This window comes from Bactrocera dorsalis, chromosome 4, assembly GCF_023373825.1.
Source record: "Bactrocera dorsalis isolate Fly_Bdor chromosome 4, ASM2337382v1, whole genome shotgun sequence".
Lineage (NCBI taxonomy): Eukaryota > Metazoa > Arthropoda > Insecta > Diptera > Tephritidae > Bactrocera > Bactrocera dorsalis.
The window spans coordinates 70,768,084-70,788,835 of NC_064306.1; the positions used below are offsets into that span (position 1 = coordinate 70,768,084).

General features: G+C 37.0%; 2 protein-coding genes across 2 annotated transcripts in view; both read left to right on the forward strand.

Annotated features, from left to right (window-relative positions):
- The window catches only part of LOC105234062 (uncharacterized), a 55,010-nt gene extending 40,244 nt beyond the window's left edge, over positions 1–14,766 (forward strand). The window contains exons 10-18 of the mRNA XM_049455776.1: positions 648–761; positions 856–931; positions 1,753–7,480; positions 7,961–8,169; positions 10,240–10,317; positions 10,395–10,500; positions 12,219–12,372; positions 13,033–13,184; positions 13,263–14,766. Of these exons, the coding sequence (XP_049311733.1) occupies positions 648–761; positions 856–931; positions 1,753–7,480; positions 7,961–8,169; positions 10,240–10,317; positions 10,395–10,500; positions 12,219–12,372; positions 13,033–13,184; positions 13,263–13,386 (6,741 nt within the window). The 3' untranslated portion in view covers positions 13,387–14,766. The remainder of the gene's footprint in view (positions 1–647; positions 762–855; positions 932–1,752; positions 7,481–7,960; positions 8,170–10,239; positions 10,318–10,394; positions 10,501–12,218; positions 12,373–13,032; positions 13,185–13,262) is intronic.
- A 2,107-nt stretch (positions 14,767–16,873) lies between these two features.
- Positions 16,874–18,183, forward strand: LOC105234064 (E3 ubiquitin-protein ligase MARCHF7). Its single transcript, XM_011216286.4, has 3 exons — positions 16,874–17,495; positions 17,555–17,864; positions 17,925–18,183. The coding sequence occupies exons 1-3, from the start codon at positions 17,250–17,252 to the stop codon at positions 18,065–18,067; spliced, it is 699 nt and encodes a 232-aa protein (XP_011214588.1). The 5' UTR covers positions 16,874–17,249; the 3' UTR covers positions 18,068–18,183.
- The last annotated feature ends 2,569 nt before the right edge of the window (positions 18,184–20,752 follow it).

Here is a 20,752-nt window from a genome sequence, read left to right on the forward strand (position 1 = left end):
CCTACAAGTTTTTCGCTTTTTTCTTTCCCATACAAAAGTATGTTACAGTTCGTCTATCTACATACATATATTCGACCATGATTTTTGTTTTTGCCTTCCAAAACCAATCAAAATATAAAAGCACTTGGTTATTTTTATTGGAAAAATCCTTTCAAATAAACTTAAAAATATTAATTTTTCGAAATCACAAATTTTAAATACAATAGTATGTGTGCAATTAGGCAAAAGAACAAAGAAATATATTTTACGCCATGCAACTTTTCACATTGACGCAGTTTTAATTCACTACGCAATAATTTTCGTATGAAAAAATAGAGACGAAATACTCGTATGAGGCCATTTGCTTAATTTATCGGAAAATGAGTTCGTTTACCTTCGCACGAGTTTAATTAACTTCCGAGTTCTGTTATTGGATGTGGCGTTTCATCTACACGCTATACATGCATACAACCATATGTGGAAATATCTTTGTATACATTATATTTACAGTTAAGTCGTCCTATTTAATTTTAAATATTGTAGAATTCTTCATAAACTCATGCACACATATAGAAATCTTTGTGTGTTTGTTCATTGCATTTAGTAAATATAAGACTTCCTCGGTCCACAAATTCACTTACTTACTTTACTGTTGCCTTGATTTGCAGGTGAAAACCACTCGCATAACGAAAACGACCAAGTCTGGAAGCTCTTCAACACCAGTTACCCGTACAACTTGTGATATCGAGGAGATCTGGGACGAAGAAATCTTAAAAGAATTGGTAAGTGCGCCACGCCTTTTATTTCGCCTCGTTACAATCATTTTGAAAATTTGAAATTGAACATTCCAACTAAAATCAATGAAATCTCGCACAGCTTGAACAGGCCACAACATACGAAGAACGCCGGAAGATACGCGCGCGTCTACGAGATTTAATGGCGGAACGTGAAGGTAATGACAAGATGCATTGAATTTTAGGAAATGTGGGAGCAAAATTATTTTACAAAATTTGGTGTTTGAGAATTTCAAAAACTTATTGATCAGTAAAAAAAATAAACCTTTTGGTAATAACGGTGTTGGGTAATTATTAGTGCTCACAAAACACATAAGTAATATAAAATATTGAAACACCTTTACTACTTTGGCAGTATTTCCTTTTGAAATAATAATTACCTTTATTTTGTTTCTAGATTGATAATAAGCTAGGCAAGACTCTGTAAATCTTGAGTTTGGGTATCCAGCCAATACAGTATTTTAGGTACATACTTAAGCGGTTGGTATGCGTTTGAATGTGAACGTACACATATAATGTTTCCATTATCCAATTTATCTTCAATTTAGTTGTTGTTTTACGTACCGCGCTTCATACACTTCAGCTCATACGTCTCTACTTTTCATAATACCGCCATTTGCTGTCAACTCTTTCATATGGTTTATATCATTCAAACATACACGTACCACTTCGTGAGATGAGTTCGTGTCTCGTGCGTTTAAAGTAATTGTAAATTCATGTGTTGTACCGAAGACAAGTGCTCCACTTTCCAAAAAAAGAAAATTATTACCTTCAATACCTTGTGCCTGTCAACTAAAGTTTTTGGATATGTTTCAATTAATGGGTTTCCGGTCAAGTGTATTGTCGATCGTTTTCGTTTCAATTTCGTACATTACACCCGAACTGTCAAAAACTATTCCAAATTATCATAATTGCAGTCGATAAGTTTTTGTTAGAGCATAAATTCTTACGTTTTTTTTTGTATTTGTACTATCTTTAGAGAAAAAAGATTTAAAATCGGGTGATATATCCGAAAACGTTCCAGAAGTCGATGAAAGCAGTGCTAGTGAGTACGAGGAGATCATTGAAGAGGTTACTGTAACCGATTACAGTGATGCTGAAGCCGATCTAGGCGAAGAAGAAGTATTCAAATCAAGTCAAAACATAGCTAGTGAAGCTAAAGAGATCACAGATAATATAGAAAAGAAGGAAGAAGAAGAAGCAGAAAATATTGATAAAGAAAAAGTTACTAGTGTTACTGAAAATGTAAAAGAAGAGAAGGTAGAGCAAGTCGCTAAAGAAATTGAAGAAGTAAACTTAGAAGTAAAAGAAAGTGTTGCCACAAAAGAAACAAACGAAGAAGCTAACGTTGAAAGCGATAGTAAGAATTCAAACTCGAACGAAGAGACTGTAGCTGAATCGAGTGTCGACAAAACCGACTCGAAATCCGTCGATGACGATAAGGGTGAGTCCCTAGTGCCGCTATTGCAAGATATTTTGCAAAAGAGTTTGCCAAACGCAATTGCCAACGCACGGAACTTTCAAGAAAGAGCACCGAATACGGAGCTGAATCTACCTGCAATCACTAGCACACGTACAAATAAGGGCTGTAGTAGTAGTAGTATTAAGATTAGTGAACATAGTGATTTGTGTACTGTTAATAATTGCAACAACAATAACAACACCACCAACAATAACGAAGACAGTAAAAACTACACTGACCACACAAACCTAAACCACACACACAGTGACCCAAATATACAACCAACAAGTGCAGATTGCACGAACTCTGACAAAACCTTAGATTCAAACTCGTCTGAAACAACAATGACACGTGATATTGTAATGCCAAAGAGCACCGGCAATAGTGTTAGCTCTTCCCAACAGAAGCAGCTGGATAGGTTAAGTGTTCCTCAAAAGGAGGACTCAGGTACGGAAAGTGGTGAGGACTTGCGCCTCATTGCGGCAGGTTTGCGTGATAGTTTGCAATTGCAAAGTGATTCCAATTTAATTGAGGAGGTTACAACAGCGCTTACTCGTCTCGAGTTGTCACTGAAAGAGGGCAAAAACATACCGGTTGATGGTAGTAAACGTGAAGCGTTGTTGGCATTGGTCGCACGTCTCCAGAACGGTCTCACTTCACGTGATGCAGCAGTAAATTTGTCAAATATGGCCGATAATGGTGGACAGTTTGATGAAACTTCTTCACCGGAGGGCGACGGACAACGCGCGAATCGGCAACGCTTTGCTCGACGACGAAATCGCAACAGCCGCCATACGGTAGGTGTTAGTCGTGAAGAATTAGCTGATGCCCGTCGCTACATGGAAGATATGCAGTTGATAGACAATATATCAAACTGCACAACGCCAGAGAGTGGCATGACAGCAAATCCACTAACGCCACCACAATGGTTTCCCATCGAGAAGAATCCTTCGTCGGGTGCCATACTCACGAGCAGCTCATCTTCTACACTCTACCGCCCGAATCAATTTGTGCCGAATCAACTTAAGAACTCTATAGTATGTTTGAATGGTGATGCGCATCCAACCCTTAGAGAAAATGATGGCCAAAAGAGCAAACGGCCCTTGTCAGGCAACTTTTCGGTAAGCTTTCAGCCGAATCCAATCACTAATGATCCTGAACCCTTTGTTAATGACAACCAAGAAGAGCAGAAGGAGTTTCACGCAAATGGTAATATTTCGCCTGATTCTGCCTATAAGTCTAACCGTTTCTCAAGCAAGAAACAACTTATGAAGCGCGCAAACACCATTGATATACCAAAGACTAAGAAATATAACCCAGATTTTGATACAGATTCGGAACAGGAAGACAAAACTCCTCAACTGGGATTGAAGCGCACTCTGCAAGTTAATGTCAAGCACAAAGTGCGCAACGCTGTGCCGCCTTTCGTGCCAAAGACCGAAAATGATCACAAATTTCTAGCCTTCATCAATAAGCAAAGCGCTAAGCCTGGACTTGGTTGGACCGGTTCGCGTTCTGTGTCTAACTGGACCAATAAATTCGGTAATTTAAAGCACACGTTTGAGGTGGGTGCTGCAGCACAGGTCACCACGGGCAAACCACCGCAAGCACCAGGACATGTGCCACACAGCGCAAGTAAGAGTTACTGGCAGAAACAAGTGGCGAACCAAGAACACAACCAGCATCAACAACAACAACAACAGTACCTACAATATCAACAACAACAGAGGCAGCAACAGCAACAACTGGCACATCAGCACCAGCTACAGCGTAGTCAACATGAGGAGAATGAACGTCTACGTCGTATGGAGAGAGAACGTCTAGAGCGTGAACGCATTGAACGTGATCGGCAGGAGCGTCAACGTTTAGAGCGCGAAAGGCAGGAACGCGATCGACTGGAACGTGAGTTCTACGAGAGAGAAATTATGGAACGAGAGCGATTGGCTGCGGCACAACATGCTGCCATGCCGAGCATGACGGTGCCCAAACCAGCACCGGTGAATAAATTCCAGCATGCGCCTCAATCCGTTTTTCGACCCATCGAGAACAACGATGTACATGGTCATAACATTTTCAAACCCATACCACAACTGCCACAAAAGTCAAATACTTGGCAACCACCGTCCATCACCAAGAAACCCCACTCAGCACCCGTGCAGTTGACACCTGCCTCACCGCAATTCCTGACCACAAAACCGTCAGTGAATGGCGCTCATGTAACATCACCCTCATCTACAACTTCATCGCCCATTGGTCTGCCTTGGGTTGCGAAGCCCGCAGTAGACAATAGTGATTTCAGAAAGAAAGCGCATACTTTCGAGGAGCGTTCACAAAATGATAATCACCAACATTCATATTTGCAGAGGCATCATTCATTGCGTTCGCCAAAGGTAAGCCAACCACAAATGGATGAATACAAGAAACGTCCTTCGCTGCCAAGCGCAGCTGATCCATATATGGCTGCACAGAGTCATTATGTGCCACAACAGCAACAACCATCACAAGTTTACGCATCAACAACTAACATATACGCAGCTCCACCACCGCCAACAAATATATCCTTTACATATGCCGACTTAGCCCGCACTAATAACTACAAAAGTTATCCATGCCTGCCATCGGCTGTTGAGACTTCAATAACTGCGGACTATGTGCGACAGCGCGAAAGCTCATTGACCGATCCTCATGCAACACCACTGGTTTTAACCAGTTCCAATCCAACCTATGAGCCGCCTGTAGAAAACCAAGCATTCTACAATGATGCACCACCGCCAAGACAATTCGATTATGCGAGCCCAATAGATAGTGCACCAACAAGTCCCAGTATTTTAGCCATGCCACAAACTGATTATACTGATGACGATTTGGATTCAGACAATTTAATGGAATATCGTGCCGAAACTCGGGTAATGGGTAAGCCACAAAGTCAAACTGCCGTTACAATACGGGATCGTCGAACGGCGCATGCCAGTGACGATGAAGTCTTCGGCAAAAACTCACGTAACGCTCAAAACTTATTGCATACAATGCGAAATATTGGCAAAAGTGGAAGTAATATAACGAAAGTGAAGAAAGATCCCGTAAGAAAAGTGGAGTCACCAAAGGTTTGCTTATCTCCAGATGGTCGTTCATATCAAGCGCCAGTTGTCGAACCTTTATTTCCTCAAGTTACCAATTTTGAGCCTAATCGTATACCAGAATATATTCAGAATCCAATAAAGGCTCCAGCGCAAAGCAAACAAAAGAAACCGAGACCAAAAACACCACCAAAGCCAAGCCAACAAAAGGATCGAAGCTTGCAATTGGCACGTGCCGAGCAGAAATACCGCTTAGAGCAGCAATCGTATATGGATAGAACAAAATATTCAAATGAAAATGAGGCTCCGGCACAACAGCAACAAGTACAGTATCAGACGCTTAATGTTTCTAACACTTCCTCCACCAACTCAGTGCCATACACAAGTGAAACACAAACTGCTTATACAGTAACTTACCCCACCGAAGCCATCCACGAAAATCAATATGCTAAGCAACAACCGAATACTTTACCTATGCAGCGAAATCGCAATTTCTCCGAGAATTCATCAGCCAGTTCGTCAATGTCACATAACTTACCTTCACCTGGTACAAGTTGGACGCCGAATCCTATTCACACGGTTGATGAAATTTCGCCACAACCTAAGCAATCGAGGAAAACTGTGGATGTCAATAGCTTACAGCAAAACACTTATAATCCACAGGCATATGTGGCACCCCAGACACAACCCATGCCACAAAGCAACTTACAGGATTCGGCACAGCCAAAACCCCAAGTGGCCCCAAAGCCTGCGGTAAAAGGTGTACAAAATGCACCACTGTCAGAATCACACCCAAATTACCAGCCTCAATATGTTAATACACCCAGCCAGAAACCTCCACCCCAGCCTCCATTACAAACAAAATTGCCAGCACAAGAAAGACCACAGCAGCCACCGCTACAAACCACACAACCCAGAGCTAAACCCACTCCTAAATTGACCACACGTAGTCAGACATTGTCGTCATCATCACAAAGCCATACCTCGGAACAACACTACGCGTATCAGCCAATACAGGCGGCCCCGGCGAAAACGCGTGGGTTCGATGCAGCAATGACGCCTCTGCAAGCGCAGAATCGCGTGCTCTCACAACAGTCGCTAGTCTCTAGTAAGCAGCACCAGTTCGACCATAAACAGGAACAGCAGCTGCAGTTGAATGAACTGCGTCGCAAAAGTCTTGGCAATGTCTACGACGTACAGCAGCAGCAACGCAAAGCCGCCTACATGTCGGAGACAAAGACAATAGTTAAACAGGAGTATAAGTCATCGGCGCCAGCAGACACGCCAGACATTGTAAAATCATCACTGCCCAAGGAGGATATGCCCATACTGAAAAAATTCGGTCCACCACAACGCCACCATTACATGCCCAATTCATATCAGAGTCCCACAACTAATACGCAAACCCAAAAGTTCGAAAGCAGCACTAAGGTGATAAAGAATACGCAACATCAGATTGTTCAGCACTCAACGCTGACAAAGAAACCCTCTATTGTGGAAATCCCGGCAACGCCGCAGCCGGATGAAGATCTCATACCGCGCAATATTGTTTTTAACAATATCAGCGCATTCACGTCCATGTCGCGTCGCCAGGACGAACATGAGCACGCGCATTTTGACGCACATCCGCGGACGAATCGTTTGAGCAAGAGTGATTCGTGGAATCAGATTGTACAAATGCAAAATCAAGCGAACACCCAGCAGCCGGCGACGTCGCCGAAGTTCGGCAACAGTGTTGGCGGTAGTGAATTGCGACGCACCAAATCCGGGCACACTTTGAATGTGCGCATGTATGAGGCGGGCATAGATAAGACGGAGGTCGGTGAGAAACAGCGCACCGTGGCGGCTTACTTCACAGGCAAAAAATCGCCCAATCAACTTGGTGGTGGCGAAGCAGTGGAAATGCGTTCAGCAATAACAACTGCAACAACGTCCACCGCAGCGACGGGAGCAAAGAAGTCGACTATTAATCGTCACAAGACTAGTGAAAAGATTTCGGCGAGTCGCAAATCGTTGACTGCAGTGACCAGTAACGGTATGCCAGCGACTGCAACAGCTGTATTGGGTGGTGGGTTGACACGTAGCGCAACAATGCCGCATATAGCTAGTTTGAATCTGCTCGACGAGAGCAACGTTGAAGACGCATTCGAGCAGCTGATGATGGGCTCGTAGGATGTAAGGCTCGCACGCTGAGCTGGGGTCACACGTGTGCCAACCATTCCAAATTGCAAAAGCGAGCCAACATAACAAAAACGAAATGCATAGTGCTTAAGAAAAAGTTTAGTTGCAGTTGTTAAGTGAACACAAACGAAACCTCTACATTAAAATTAAAAAGTTACAATACAAAGTTGACGTTTACAGGCCAGTTGCCGCCGAGTAACTCGCCGCGTTTCAAACGTTACACAATAACAGTATATTCAATTAATAGTCTTTAGCGCGTTCCCTCTTCCCATATTTCTCAGTCTTCTCAATTATTTTACGTATTGGGACTGTTCTGCCACTCTGTACAAATTGACGTGAAAAAAAATGGAAGAGGAGGGACCACATGTTGTTTTGTTATTGAAACTTTTACGCCGATTTCAATTTAACCTCAATACACAGTCGAAGGCTAATATCATAAATCAAACAAATACCATTTACACGCACAGTACACTAATATATTTGAGTGCACGAAATGGCCAAGTGACCGATGGAACCCCATTAAGGCCCACTTGGGTCATTAGCGCTTGCGTTAATGCAATGATGTCGAAATTGACGGAATGCCTGCCAGAAAAATTGCGCCCAGCAGAATGTGTTAGATCAACAGCTTCATTTAATGCAACAGGCCACGCCGTTTATCTTGAAGACGATATGTTTGGTGTGACCACCACTTCAAACTTGAACTGTGCTCAGCCTTCTACATATCTACTCTATTCAGTGTGAGTTCATCTGCGTTTTACATGTGTCTCGCTTTTCTCACCTTCTCCACAACATTACAAACTGCTTTATCAGTGCGTTGTTCCAAACACTAATCTAAATAAAAAACGATACACACATTGTACTCGTACTATGGTATTTTTTGTTCAGTTTTAACGCCGTTACAGACTACAATGTTGACCCCAGCTCCTAGCCACGCCCAGTTTCACGCATAGCCCACAGCTCACAGCTCCAAATCCACCTGCCAGCTCGCCTGACCGCCTGCCTAATAGTCAACTCGCTCACTTACACGCTCGTTTACTTATCAACTCGTTGATTCGCTCGTTGGCTCGTTCGTTCGTTCGTGTTCGTATACTGCTTGAGAGATTCCTTAACAATTAATAATGTTTAAATCAAAGTTTATCAGTGATTGATTTGGCTAAATCAATGCAGCTACTAATGTTTAATCATATGTTTTTTGTAATAATAATTCAACCATGTTGTCCCTCCTTCTGTAAATACACATAAACCATATACACACACGCGCATACTTGTACATATGGACGGCGTACCGGTACTGTACGAAAGGACTTATTTTTACACGTGTACATATTTACATACATATATAAATTTTTGTTGGTGAATATGTCTGCAAATGAAAGGGTGAACGAGTGTGGACCACGACTGACGATCGGCTTTGAACGCATGCAATTTTTGAGTGCGCGACGAGTGGAAAGCGTTGTTTTTTTTGTAGAATTACTCGTTGCTAAACACTCGCTGCGCCTAAACTCGTGTTAAATTTTTGGCTTTTCCTTTGTATGTTATTACATACATATGTACATATGTGTGGCGTATACATTTGCACATTGTTATATTACACATTTGTTGATTCGCGCGTTTTTGCATGCGATTTTTCTGTTCAATTTATATTTCATGCTATTTATTGTTGGGAGTGTAAAGTTTATTTCCTTAGTTTGTGTGTGTGTGTGTTTGTGTTCGCTTTGGGGGAAATGTTATGGAAAAATGCAGGAACATTAAAAAAATAAAATAAAACATTTTTCGGCATATAAATCACATTGTTTGAAAAATTGTGCATTTATGTCGGATCGGATTTATATCTCTCTTTTTATATACCAAATACATCCAAAATACTGATTGAAAAAATTGTGGAAATTTCTGAAAGCAACAAAATATTTTACATGGGAGTTTAATGACATGGTTTCTGGATTTTTTTTTTGCTTGCAAATAAATTGAACTTGTATTTTGAACATTATTCAAACCTTTTGGGGGTCAAAATTATGCAACATTTGCAATCGCTTAAGCTCATCTATTTTTCAAGAAGACTTCGAAAAAGTGAAAAATCTGTAAAATAAATATGTAGCGAGTATGGCACTGATAAGTGTTTTTTGTACAAATCGTTTTTGGAGATATTTATGTGCATACGAGTATAACCTTGTGTTTGTCCATTTAGAAGACCCTAACCAATTGTTTATTTAAGTAGAAAATTGTTTTGTCCATTAGATTGTTAAAAGTAGTTGCAATAAATTGGCTTTTGTTATTAAAGAATATTACTAAAATGGTTGATATGATTAAAAAGATTCATGTATGAAAATTGCTTAATTTGACTTAATTTTTAATTTAATTTTTAAATAAATTATTTTAAATTTTGAGAGCATATGTAGGTGCTAATACATTTTATGTAGTTACTATTGAAATTGTAAATCATACAAATTTAATTTATTGCCTTGAGCTATTTTCAAACGTGAATTGAATTAATTATAGTGTATCAACATAGTTTGTTGATAACTTTTGTATATGAAATTTGTTTACACAAAATACATATGTATGTATATATAGAATACAACGTATTTAATTAACGCATGCTACATATTTTTGTTCTCTTTTTTCTATATTTTTGCAATTTTTGTGCTTTACAAATGCTTCAAACCGACATAAAACCAAAATAAAAACAAACAATAATTCCATGCAAAACACAAACAAATATAATTTCTTCAAATACTCACCTCTACAGAGCAACAAGCTACATCCACCACTGAGAAAACAGAAACAAAGGAAAAGGATGGCGCCGTTGTAACCACAACAACAAAAGGTAAACATTTTTCTAATATTTGGTCATCTATTGTATTACTGTACGTTTTACTAAAATTCCATGCAATTTTTTTGCAGTTACAACACGCACAGTAACTGGCGCTGGCAGCACTGCAGCGAAGCCAGTTTCACCGTTTGCGAAATTCCGTCAGCTGGACAAACAAAACTCACAACAATCCCCAAAGTAAGCTATTATTAATTATTTTCTACACTATGATAACTAGGCAAAGATAAGTCTGTCTTACAAAAAACCGAAAAAAAAAACAAATTTACAAACATACATATGTCCATATGTACATATATCTCACAAAAAAAAAATACACACATATGTACATTTATATTGTACAATTAATTAAATACTGGAACCTAGAAAAAATTGTTCAAAATAATGGGTAGTCGAAAAAGTCTTTTCGTATTACTGAACTTCAAAGAGTCAAATATGTACCATTTTGGTTGACCACTTTTTGCCATTTTTTCGCTAGGGACATTATTCCATCAGTGTAAACTTTTTGTGGTTTCTCAGCGAAAAACTGTGACAAGTAATTTTCACAGGTTTCTCTTGAAGTCAACTTTACTCCATTAAGGGAGTTCTGCATCGATCCGACGGTGCAATGTCAGGGCTATATGCTGGATGTATCTAAACTTTCCTGCCAAACTCTCCCAGTTTTTAGCGAGCCATCAAAGATGTAACGTTGTCCTGATGGAAGACGAAACCCTTTCTGTTGATCAGTTCTGACCGTTCTTTTTCGATTGCTTGCTTCAATCTCATCAGTTGTTGACAGTAAAATGTGGAATTAATCGTTCGACCAGGCTATAGCACCTGATAGTGGATAATTCCTTTCCAATCACACCAAACACTCAGCATAGCCTTTCGATGCTTTGCGACCGCTTGTTGAGCTTCACCACGCTGGACCATGATCTTTTTCGCACATTATTGTCGTAATTTTTTGGTTTAATGAAGCTTTTAAGCCTTTCCAACACTATATGGTGTGACACAATGTGATTGGTAGCACTTAAGATATGCGACTGCAACGACATCTATTGACGAAATACGAAAAGATTTTTTCGACTACCCAATATATTGATTCTATAAATTAAATTATGAAAATACTGATCCGATACAGTGTAAAATTGGTGGGCGAGTTATGAGTTTTATGCTTTTACTCAGCGACTATAAGAAAAAATTTCTAATATTTATAAATGTGTACAATTATTCCAAGATATTTTAGAAGTATTACAAATGGTGCTTTAAGTTAATTCTCATATAACTAACATAAGTATTTCAGAATGTAAACAGAGATCACTTGATTGATTTTTAAATATTTAAACTTAACTCAGATGGTGATAGAAAACTTTAACTCACATACTTCCTCTGTAAACCATATTATTAGAAAGCACTCTTTATTGTATACAAAAAGTGAGGTGATAGTATGTCTAATTATTATTACAAAACTAAACAACTCATTATCAAGCAATAATTCTAGTATTTGTAAGATTAACTCTAAGTTAGAACACACGAAACATTAACGTCGAATACCGAAATGTAACTGTTTCTTAGTTTAACTTTTCAATTTTGCATACCAAAACGAACACAAGAACTCAAACCAATTAAAAAGCGTTGACTTTCAACTTCAGACCCTTCTATGCTCAAAACACTACTTCAAAGTATGCGCTCGCAGCCAGTTAAAATTCCTAAAATTCTACCAAACACTCTCACAACTTAGTGCCAGTTTTAGTAGTTTTTCTATTTTGAATTAACTGAAGCATTGTATGCAAGAAATAAAATCGAAAATTTTAATACGGTAGTCAGAGACGAAACCAACCAATAAAGTAGAACTAATCTCTAGCGAACAATTTCAATTGCTACAATGTTGCTTAAAAACGTTAAAACCCTTTGTTCAGATCACCGTCAACACCCACCACCCCCGGGGGCACAGCCTCACCTTCTGGTTCCGCACGTATATTCCAATTTACTGATCCGGCATTAAATGCACGCGCCGCCACTGTGAAGGAGCAACTTCTGCAGTGGTGCCAATCGAAAACACAGGAATATGAGGTATCACTTTTAATGTCAAAACAAAAACAAAAAATACATAGGCGTTGCAATCATATCAATATTTCTTGCTATATGTTCTACAATTTTTACTAGCAAACTTGCGCTGCAACCAGCAATTATATCGCTAAGTAAACGGCCAGCTAACGGTCGCTAACAAAAGCTTAAAAAATTGCAATAACTCTGCAGGCCTCTTGTAAGCAACTAATACACTAAATTTATAAAGAGCAATAGTGTAAATAAATACTAATGTTGTTTACTCGCATAGTGACCATCCTCCAGCTTTTCGATTGTGTATAATTGCAGAAATGCTTTTGAGTCTGCTTTGTTATGTTTTATGCCTTATCTTACTCCTATATATTGTATTATATTATTGTACCTATATTTTTAAACAAATAAAATGTTTTTTATCCGTTTTATTAAAAAAATAATATTTATTTTATATTTATTTTCGCATTACTGCTGTTGTAATTAATTTTAAATATTTTTTATTTATATTCGTATTTATTTATATTTAACTTATTTTCATTTCATTTTCATTTATTTATTTATTTTTTACCTTTAATTTTAGCGCTAATTTGCTCTAGCTATTGTTACTGTTTTGTGTTTCATGGATGCCCTGCTTTATAACAGATTTATTAAAATATTTAAATTTTTTTGCAGAACGTCCAAATAAGCAACTTTAGTGCCAGCTGGTCAGATGGTTTAGCATTTTGTGCGCTAATACATCATTTCTTGCCAGATGCCTTCGATTATAGTAAATTAACACCTCAAAACCGAAGACACAATTTTGAATTAGCTTTCACTGTGGCCGAGTAAGTACAACAAATACACTTCTATACACAAAAATTGCAACTAAAATTAAACTATAAACATTTGTCTTCAAATTGCAGTGAGAAAGCTGGCATAGCGCCACTACTCGATGTCGAGGATATGGTAGAGATGAAACGACCTGACTGGAAGTGTGTTTTCATCTACGTGCAAAGCATCTACCGTCGCTTCCGTAATTGCCAGTAAATGTGCCGCAAGCGATTTAAAAATCAAACGAAACAACACCTTCGACATCCAGAACTCTAAATCCGGTCACTACCACAAATATTTAATCCACTCATACTAATCCGCCATTGCCATGTCAACGCACAACAAAAGTGTTGACTGTACTAAAATCAGCCGAAATAAATGGTTAGGGCTCTACGAGCGTTTACAAGGTTAAAATAAAATATTTTCACTAAATTGTGTTGTTTTAAAAGAAAACTGATTGCTGTAAAAATTGAAATATTTTATTTATTGGTTATATAAATGTTAACAGTAAAAAATGCAAGCCATAAACCATTTTACTACTTTTTTGATCTGGTTCGTGCGTAGCTGAAGCCACAGTGCTTTTGTACTCTTGAGCTACGCACAAAAATAATGCAGCTAGTTAGACATTAGCGACTTTGTCTAAGAACTTACTATGTATGTCTACATTTCTATTTAACAATCAATTGTTGTTGGCACAGAAAAGCGCGAAATTGTAAAAAACAAGTCTTCTTAATTGCGAAATGTTAAAGGAGCAAACTATGTTATTGATACTAAATATATTATATTTACTTTAATATGTATGTGCACACACATACTAAGAACCTTATGAATAATACATTTGACTAAATACATACCCAGCCAACCACGGCTACCCGCTTGTGACAAATATTTCAATACAACTACACATTTTTTCTCTATGCACTAACACCAACACACATTTTCGGGTTATTTTTTGTTGTATGATCACATGTATACGTACGTGAGTGGGTAAAATATTCGCTCGGCCTAAGACACACTCTATATGTTTATCCCCTCGTTTACCACCATGTTACCCACTGATTATCTGGTTTTCTACCCGCTGATGGTTTGCAGGGTACGTACGTTTCGATATACTCCAAGCGGAACCATGCCTACTACATACAATATATGCTAACATTATGTTTACTTCAATAAATATACACACACCCAAACACATACATACATGCAAATGATTTTTTATTTAAATTTGTCTATTAAAACGTGGCTGCATTGCATACACACATACATACATATCTATGACATAATATACATATTTAACACAAATACACTCACTAACTTAATAAGCGTAATAGAATTTATATGCATGCCTATGTATGTATGTATTGATATTACACATGAACTCATTTTTATTCGATTCAACAAAATTTCTCAGCAGAATTTGATGTGTGTTAAAAATTGTGCGATATTAAATTAAAGCAAAACAAACAAAGATTATTTATGGGAGTCTAACTTTACGATTTTTATATTATTTGTTTCAAACAACATATATATTTGTTTTTGTATATACTAATTGTTGCTATGAAAATAAAAGAATTAACATTTTCGAGCTACAAAAAACTGCAAACACACTTTTATTTAAGAGGAAATATTTTGCGATCATGTAAATGAATTCAAGTTAATTATTTAATACTATTTCAACAAATATTGGGCTGTCGAAAAAGTATAAATGTTGATGGTGAAAACGAGTATGATTTTTCAATAGAGAGAAGAAAAAGCGTTAACTTAAGCTACACCGAAGCTAGAATACCCGAGTTAATTTTTACAGAAAGTAAAAATAAGTCAAAAGGACTCTTTTTTAATACTCTTCAGGTCTAACTTTTACATGGATCCTCATTCTCTCTATACTAACTAGTATGTTCACTTATTATTACTAATTAATAGTTTGTTCAGATGGAATATATTGCTTGTTTAGGTTTGTTTATATAAATCTTAGGGCTACTTATATGTATGTATGTACATACCTGTAGTATTGAGATGCCGGTTGTTTACTAGTAGATAACTATTTGGGTTGTTATTGTTTGTTGCAGTGATAATGCATTTCTATTGTTCCAAGATAAGATTGTTTTGATGTATTTAAATTATAAGGAATACTTATGTTCCCTAACCACCGTCACTTACATTGTGACAAAAAAGGTACGCGGAAATGGTAAATAAAACGCAAAATGTTTAATTATTCCTCAATATTTATTTTCTCGTCTTCAAAAGTAATCCCAACTAGATGTAATACACTTATGTCAACGATTTTTCTAGTCCTCGAAATACTTTTCATATTCACTTTTGAGATGGCCTTTAGCTTTTTCATAGTATTTTGTTTTATCTCTTTGATCGACTGCAATCAGGTTCCATGGAGGGACAATTTCAGTTTGGGGAATAAGAAAAAATCGCACGGTGCCAAATTGATGAATGAAATTCTTTGCGTTTTTGGCTTTAAATTCGGTCACAAACGTACTCTTTTTGGAAAAAAAATCAGCTTTGTCGGGACAAGTCGAGCAAGAACGCGTTTCAAATATCAACCAAATCGTCCAAAATATCAACCAAAATCATTCGAACGTACTCAAGAGAGATTTCGAGCTCTCTTGCAATCTCTCTAACACTTGTTTGTCTATTTCCAAACACCATAGCTTTCACTTTTTTAATATTTACATCAGTTGAAGAGGTCGAAGATCGTCCAGAACGAGACATGCTTTCTACGAACTCTTGATCGTCTTTGAAGGCTTTGTACCTTTCGTAGGCTTGTGTTTTTAATGCTACTGAATCAACGTAAGTCTTTTGCAACAGGGTTAGAAATACAAAATTTGAGACGAATTCTTTGTTCGATATTTTTATCCAGTGTAAAAAGCGCAGTGCTCTACTGAAGTGTACCGATTTAAGCAGCTACTGTAAACAACCTGGTTGAAAGATCGTGCCCATATTTGCCATAGTAATTAAGGACAGCCCTATCAACTTAGCAAAATAAATTTTTTCAAATATCGTTTATCCGATATGAATAATTTGTACAAGAACTTGAGTGTGATCGGTCCGTTTGTATACATAAAGTAGTCCAATATCGACAGTTCCGACAAAAGGGGAGAAAATTTCAGACTTTCGGATTTTATATGACCCATTCTGAACCTTTAAATTAGTAATTGAAGTGTCTGACGTAGAGTTGAATATAAATTGTAAACCAAATTATTTGTTTAAAAAAATGTTCCTCTTGTTTAATAAAAAACGGTCGAACAAATTCAATGTACATATTTCTTATTGGAAAGCCGAGAAAAAGCCGTAATATTTTAACTTTAAAATTATTTTTGAAAATTTATAACTCCAAAATGTTTCATATTCTGTTGAAATCACAAAAGATACGTTGAATATTTTACAAAAAAAAAACACAAAAAATATATTATGCACGGAAAAAATGTTTAAAGTTAATTTTAGATAGATTTCTAGAAATAAATAGAACCTTAAAGGATCGTCGTTTTACAAGTATAGATGAGAATCGTATAATGAGCTAATTGCTATCCCAAAATTCGAATTTGAGAAGTCTTTCAACGTTATCTCTATAAGTATCATTAATAATATAAAATGTATTCGAAAGATGGCAGTTCAAAAAGTTTAGAACAAATTTTTTTGCCGCTTGATAGCATTTATACACTTCTCACCCACAAAAGCCTACTCCTTACAATCCAATGTCAATACGAATATTTTCGTTGACTTTGAAGCTGAAAGCGTTGTCACTTCACTTCGAAATAAATGAAAAAATATATTAAAATTAGTTTAGTATGAAAATTCCAGGAAATTCAAACAAAATTATCAGTTGACTAGGTAGAGTAGTTCTTTGAAAGCCTCAAGCTGCAGCACCGGCGCCTCCAGACACTTTGTGTTCTTCCGCTGTCGCAGTTTCTCCAACACCGACTTCAGTTTCGGTACCACCAGCACCGCCTCCGCCTCCGCCGCCTCCACCGCCGTCATTGCTGCCAAGAGCCCGAACAACACCATTCGGCGCGCTGTCATCGCTACCATCTACGTCAACATATCCACCACTACGACTACGGACGAACGGCATGCAGGGACTATCGGAGGCGACGGCCATACGTTTATTCAACAGTGTTGTGACAACAGAACAAATAGCTGGTCCGACAACTGCACTCAATGCCAATTCCATAACGTCGATCAATGCGGTGGACGAGTGCAAGTCGATCACAACCATACAGTCTACGAATGAGTTCGGCAATGCTTGTCGCATTTGCCGTTGCAATCGGAGTGACATGCAATTGTCGCGTTGTCCCTGCCAGTGTCGTGGCAGTGTGGTAAGCGCTCGTCAAATACGCACCTGAGCTGAGCTGAGTTGTAAATGTTCCTTTTCCAGGGGTTCGTGCACATGCCGTGCTTGAAGCGTTGGATTTTGCATCGACGCGACACGCGCTGTGAAATATGCAACACGCCGTTTGATGTGCCCGACGAGAAGCTGAACGTGCGCCGCATGTTGAACGCGCTATTCTGTGCGCGTTGTGGCGGCGCCATCATGAAGCACCTGCTCTTTAGCGTGTCCTTGCTGCCGCTGGCGCATGTTGTCCTGCAGCAAGTACTCATTTGCATGGATAATATTAATGCGAGCCCCAACGAACATTTGACGGTGCAGGAAGTGATGGTGGCTTCATGCGCGCTCTTGACATCAAGTATTTGGCTAAAGCTTACAAGTCATTTCTCAATGTGATTCTCTTCTCTTTTCCACTTAGGCGCACTTTTCTTCCACTTTTTCGAGTTTATAACGACGCGCTTTTTAATTATTCGGAACATTTTGCATCAGTGGTGGATGTTTGGCAATCAAGAGAATTTCACTATCATCGAGGTGGACAGTGAATATTTTGATGTCTTCTAAGTTGCTACCAACGCAATCGAATTGTTTGTTAGGCCAAAAACTTTAAAATATCAAGTGTATTAGAACTAATTTATATACAAAATTATAAAGAATAATAAATCACGCTGAGAGTTTGTCTCAACAATTAGAGGTATTTTAAATTCTTCTAAAGAACGGAAGTTAAAGGAATAACGGACACTTTTCACCTTTCTTACCTTAGCATACATTTCGGCGCCTATCACTTATCGCATGCGATAAATAGTATTGAAATTCTTAATCCCAATACAACTCTTTATAAACATTGAAATTTTGTTTTCTCCTTTTTTGAAATCTGAGTATTGTAAATTGAACTCAAAAAATATTTTGGGAGAAATTTAAATGCTCAACATGAACAGGCATGTTCATTATCTTTTTCTATCCCTTATAAGTTTATAAAAAAGAAAGTCGTTTTAGTTAAACTATTTATAACTCAAAAACGGCTAAACAGATTTGGCTGAAAATTTGTGGGGAGGTAGCTTAGAACCTGGGGATGAACATAGGATCTCGTTATGTTAAACTTCAATAAAATTCATAAATACAAAAATTATATTTCAAATCATAAGCATGTGATCTAAACTCATTTTTGTAAGAATCATTTGAATATTTAATTACTGCAAAAAAATTAAATTAAAAATAAATAAATAAAAAAATAACATTAATAAAAATAATCATAAAACCATATACATATATGATATACGGTCCCATGGAACGTGACATAAAGCGTGGAATAAAAAAACACAACTAAAAACAATTTATCTGAAAAAAATATGTAGGTAAAATTTTTAAGGGGGTACTCTACTCTAGAAATCAAATTTTGGGCAGTTTTTTGAATTTTATTTAAAAAAAAAAACCAAAAATATTTTTACTATCCATTTGTTTATGGTGTTTTTATTGATATCTTAAGAATACAGAAAAAAAATTTACAAAAAAAAATATTAAAAATTAAAATAATTAGAGGGGGGGAGACAGGTGTAAAAAAATGGCGCATCCTGGTGACATTGATCCTGACTCTCCTGGTGGTCTGAAAAAAAAATCAAAAGAAATTCTTAATCAGTAAGGATGCTGTTATAGTCCCTACCTCAGGGAACACGAAAATTTTTTTTTTTGAAAAAATGGCGACTGCCTGAAAATAAAAATATTTTTTACGCTTTTTTTTGAAATTCCTGAATTTTTTTAAAATATTAAAAGCAAAGGATTAAGATTAAGATAAAGGATGAAGGATTATACATATAAAGAAGGTTCACACAAAATTTCAAATAAATCGGTTGTATAGAACTTGAGATAATGCCGTTTAAAAAAGTGAGTCTACCTACCTACCGGGCTAGGTACTGCGTCACTAAAGTAACTGTAGCTCTTAAATTAATTTTAATTTCTAAAAATCCTTTGGAGAATATGTTCTTAATGATCTAAACTTTAAATATGTATATGAAAAAAAATCGAATTTTTCAAAACTCTAGAGTAGAATACCCTCTTAAGTGACCGGTTGATGTGTTTATTTCGAATCTCATTGTACTGATATAGCCATTAAGAAAGCTATGCCGCGACCAACGCGATAAAATCTTTCGCGACGAAGCCGTAATGCAACTGTGTCATCAAAAGTCGAACTTATCAACAAAGTATTTCCAAGCATCATTAATAACCGTAAAAATAATGAATAGTTGAGTGAGCGAGCGATTTCGACGGCTAAAAATAAAGATGTAGATAATTTTATCTTCATAATTCAGAATGAGATTATTGGTACACTGCATTCTATCAATTCAATTGACTGTATAATAAATGATGATGAAGCTATTAACTATCCAATTGAATTTTTAAACTCATTGAATGTGCCAGGCCACCGCACAATTTTCGACCAAGTAAATGTAAAAATGATCTTGATGAAATTAAAAGTCTGCTGATTTATTACATCTAAGGCAGAACAAAGTACGCCGGGTCAGTTCGCCTAGTATGTTAAACATATGCTGCATATGTATGGTTTACATCTGGAATAAACATGTTTTCCTGGGTATTTTAAACACTTGGAGGAAAAGGCAATTTTCAAAATGTGCGCAACCTATGTGCGAAAGTAATGAAGCGATAAAGGTTGAAGTGGACAACACTTAAAATGAATTGAAGGTCATTTGGGACTCAACATTTAACTGGATTGAAGAATTTAAAATGTACCACCACTTTATAAATATGTTAAAAATTTAGATGCGAAATATTAAATCTCCTTTTTTAATTTAGGGTGTAGAAACTACAAAAAAATATAGCTCGATTATTACGCATATCACGTCATGATTCCTTGAAATGATGATAATTATTTATTACGGTTTCATCGATTGTTTCAGCAATACATATAGCTCGATTATTACGCATATCACGTCATGATTCCTTGAAATGATGATAATTATTTATTACGGTTTCATCGATTGTTTCAGCAATATAGCGACGACATGAACTATTTGAAAAAAAAAGTGTTGCGAAATTTTAATTTTTTTGTAAAAATGTCTGCCAAAAATCAAATTTTCAGTTTCCTTTGACCAAGTTCTAAGTTAAGATTTTAACCAAGACTAAATATTTTTTTTTTTCCAAAAATTTCAGAATTTCTTTGTTAATAGTATATGTTTGTAACAATTCAAAATTTTAATAAAATATTTCATTTCTAAATGAGAATAAATTGTTAGA

Coding starts and splice junctions, on each gene's coding strand:
- LOC105234064 (XM_011216286.4), top strand. CDS start 17,250: ATGCAGGGACTATCGGAGGCGACGGCCATACGTTTATTCAACAGTGTT. Junction 17,496..17,554: donor GCCAGTGTCGTGGCAGTGTG/GTAAGCGCTCGT, acceptor TTCCTTTTCCAG/GGGTTCGTGCACATGCCGTG. Junction 17,865..17,924: donor ATGCGCGCTCTTGACATCAA/GTATTTGGCTAA, acceptor TTTTCCACTTAG/GCGCACTTTTCTTCCACTTT.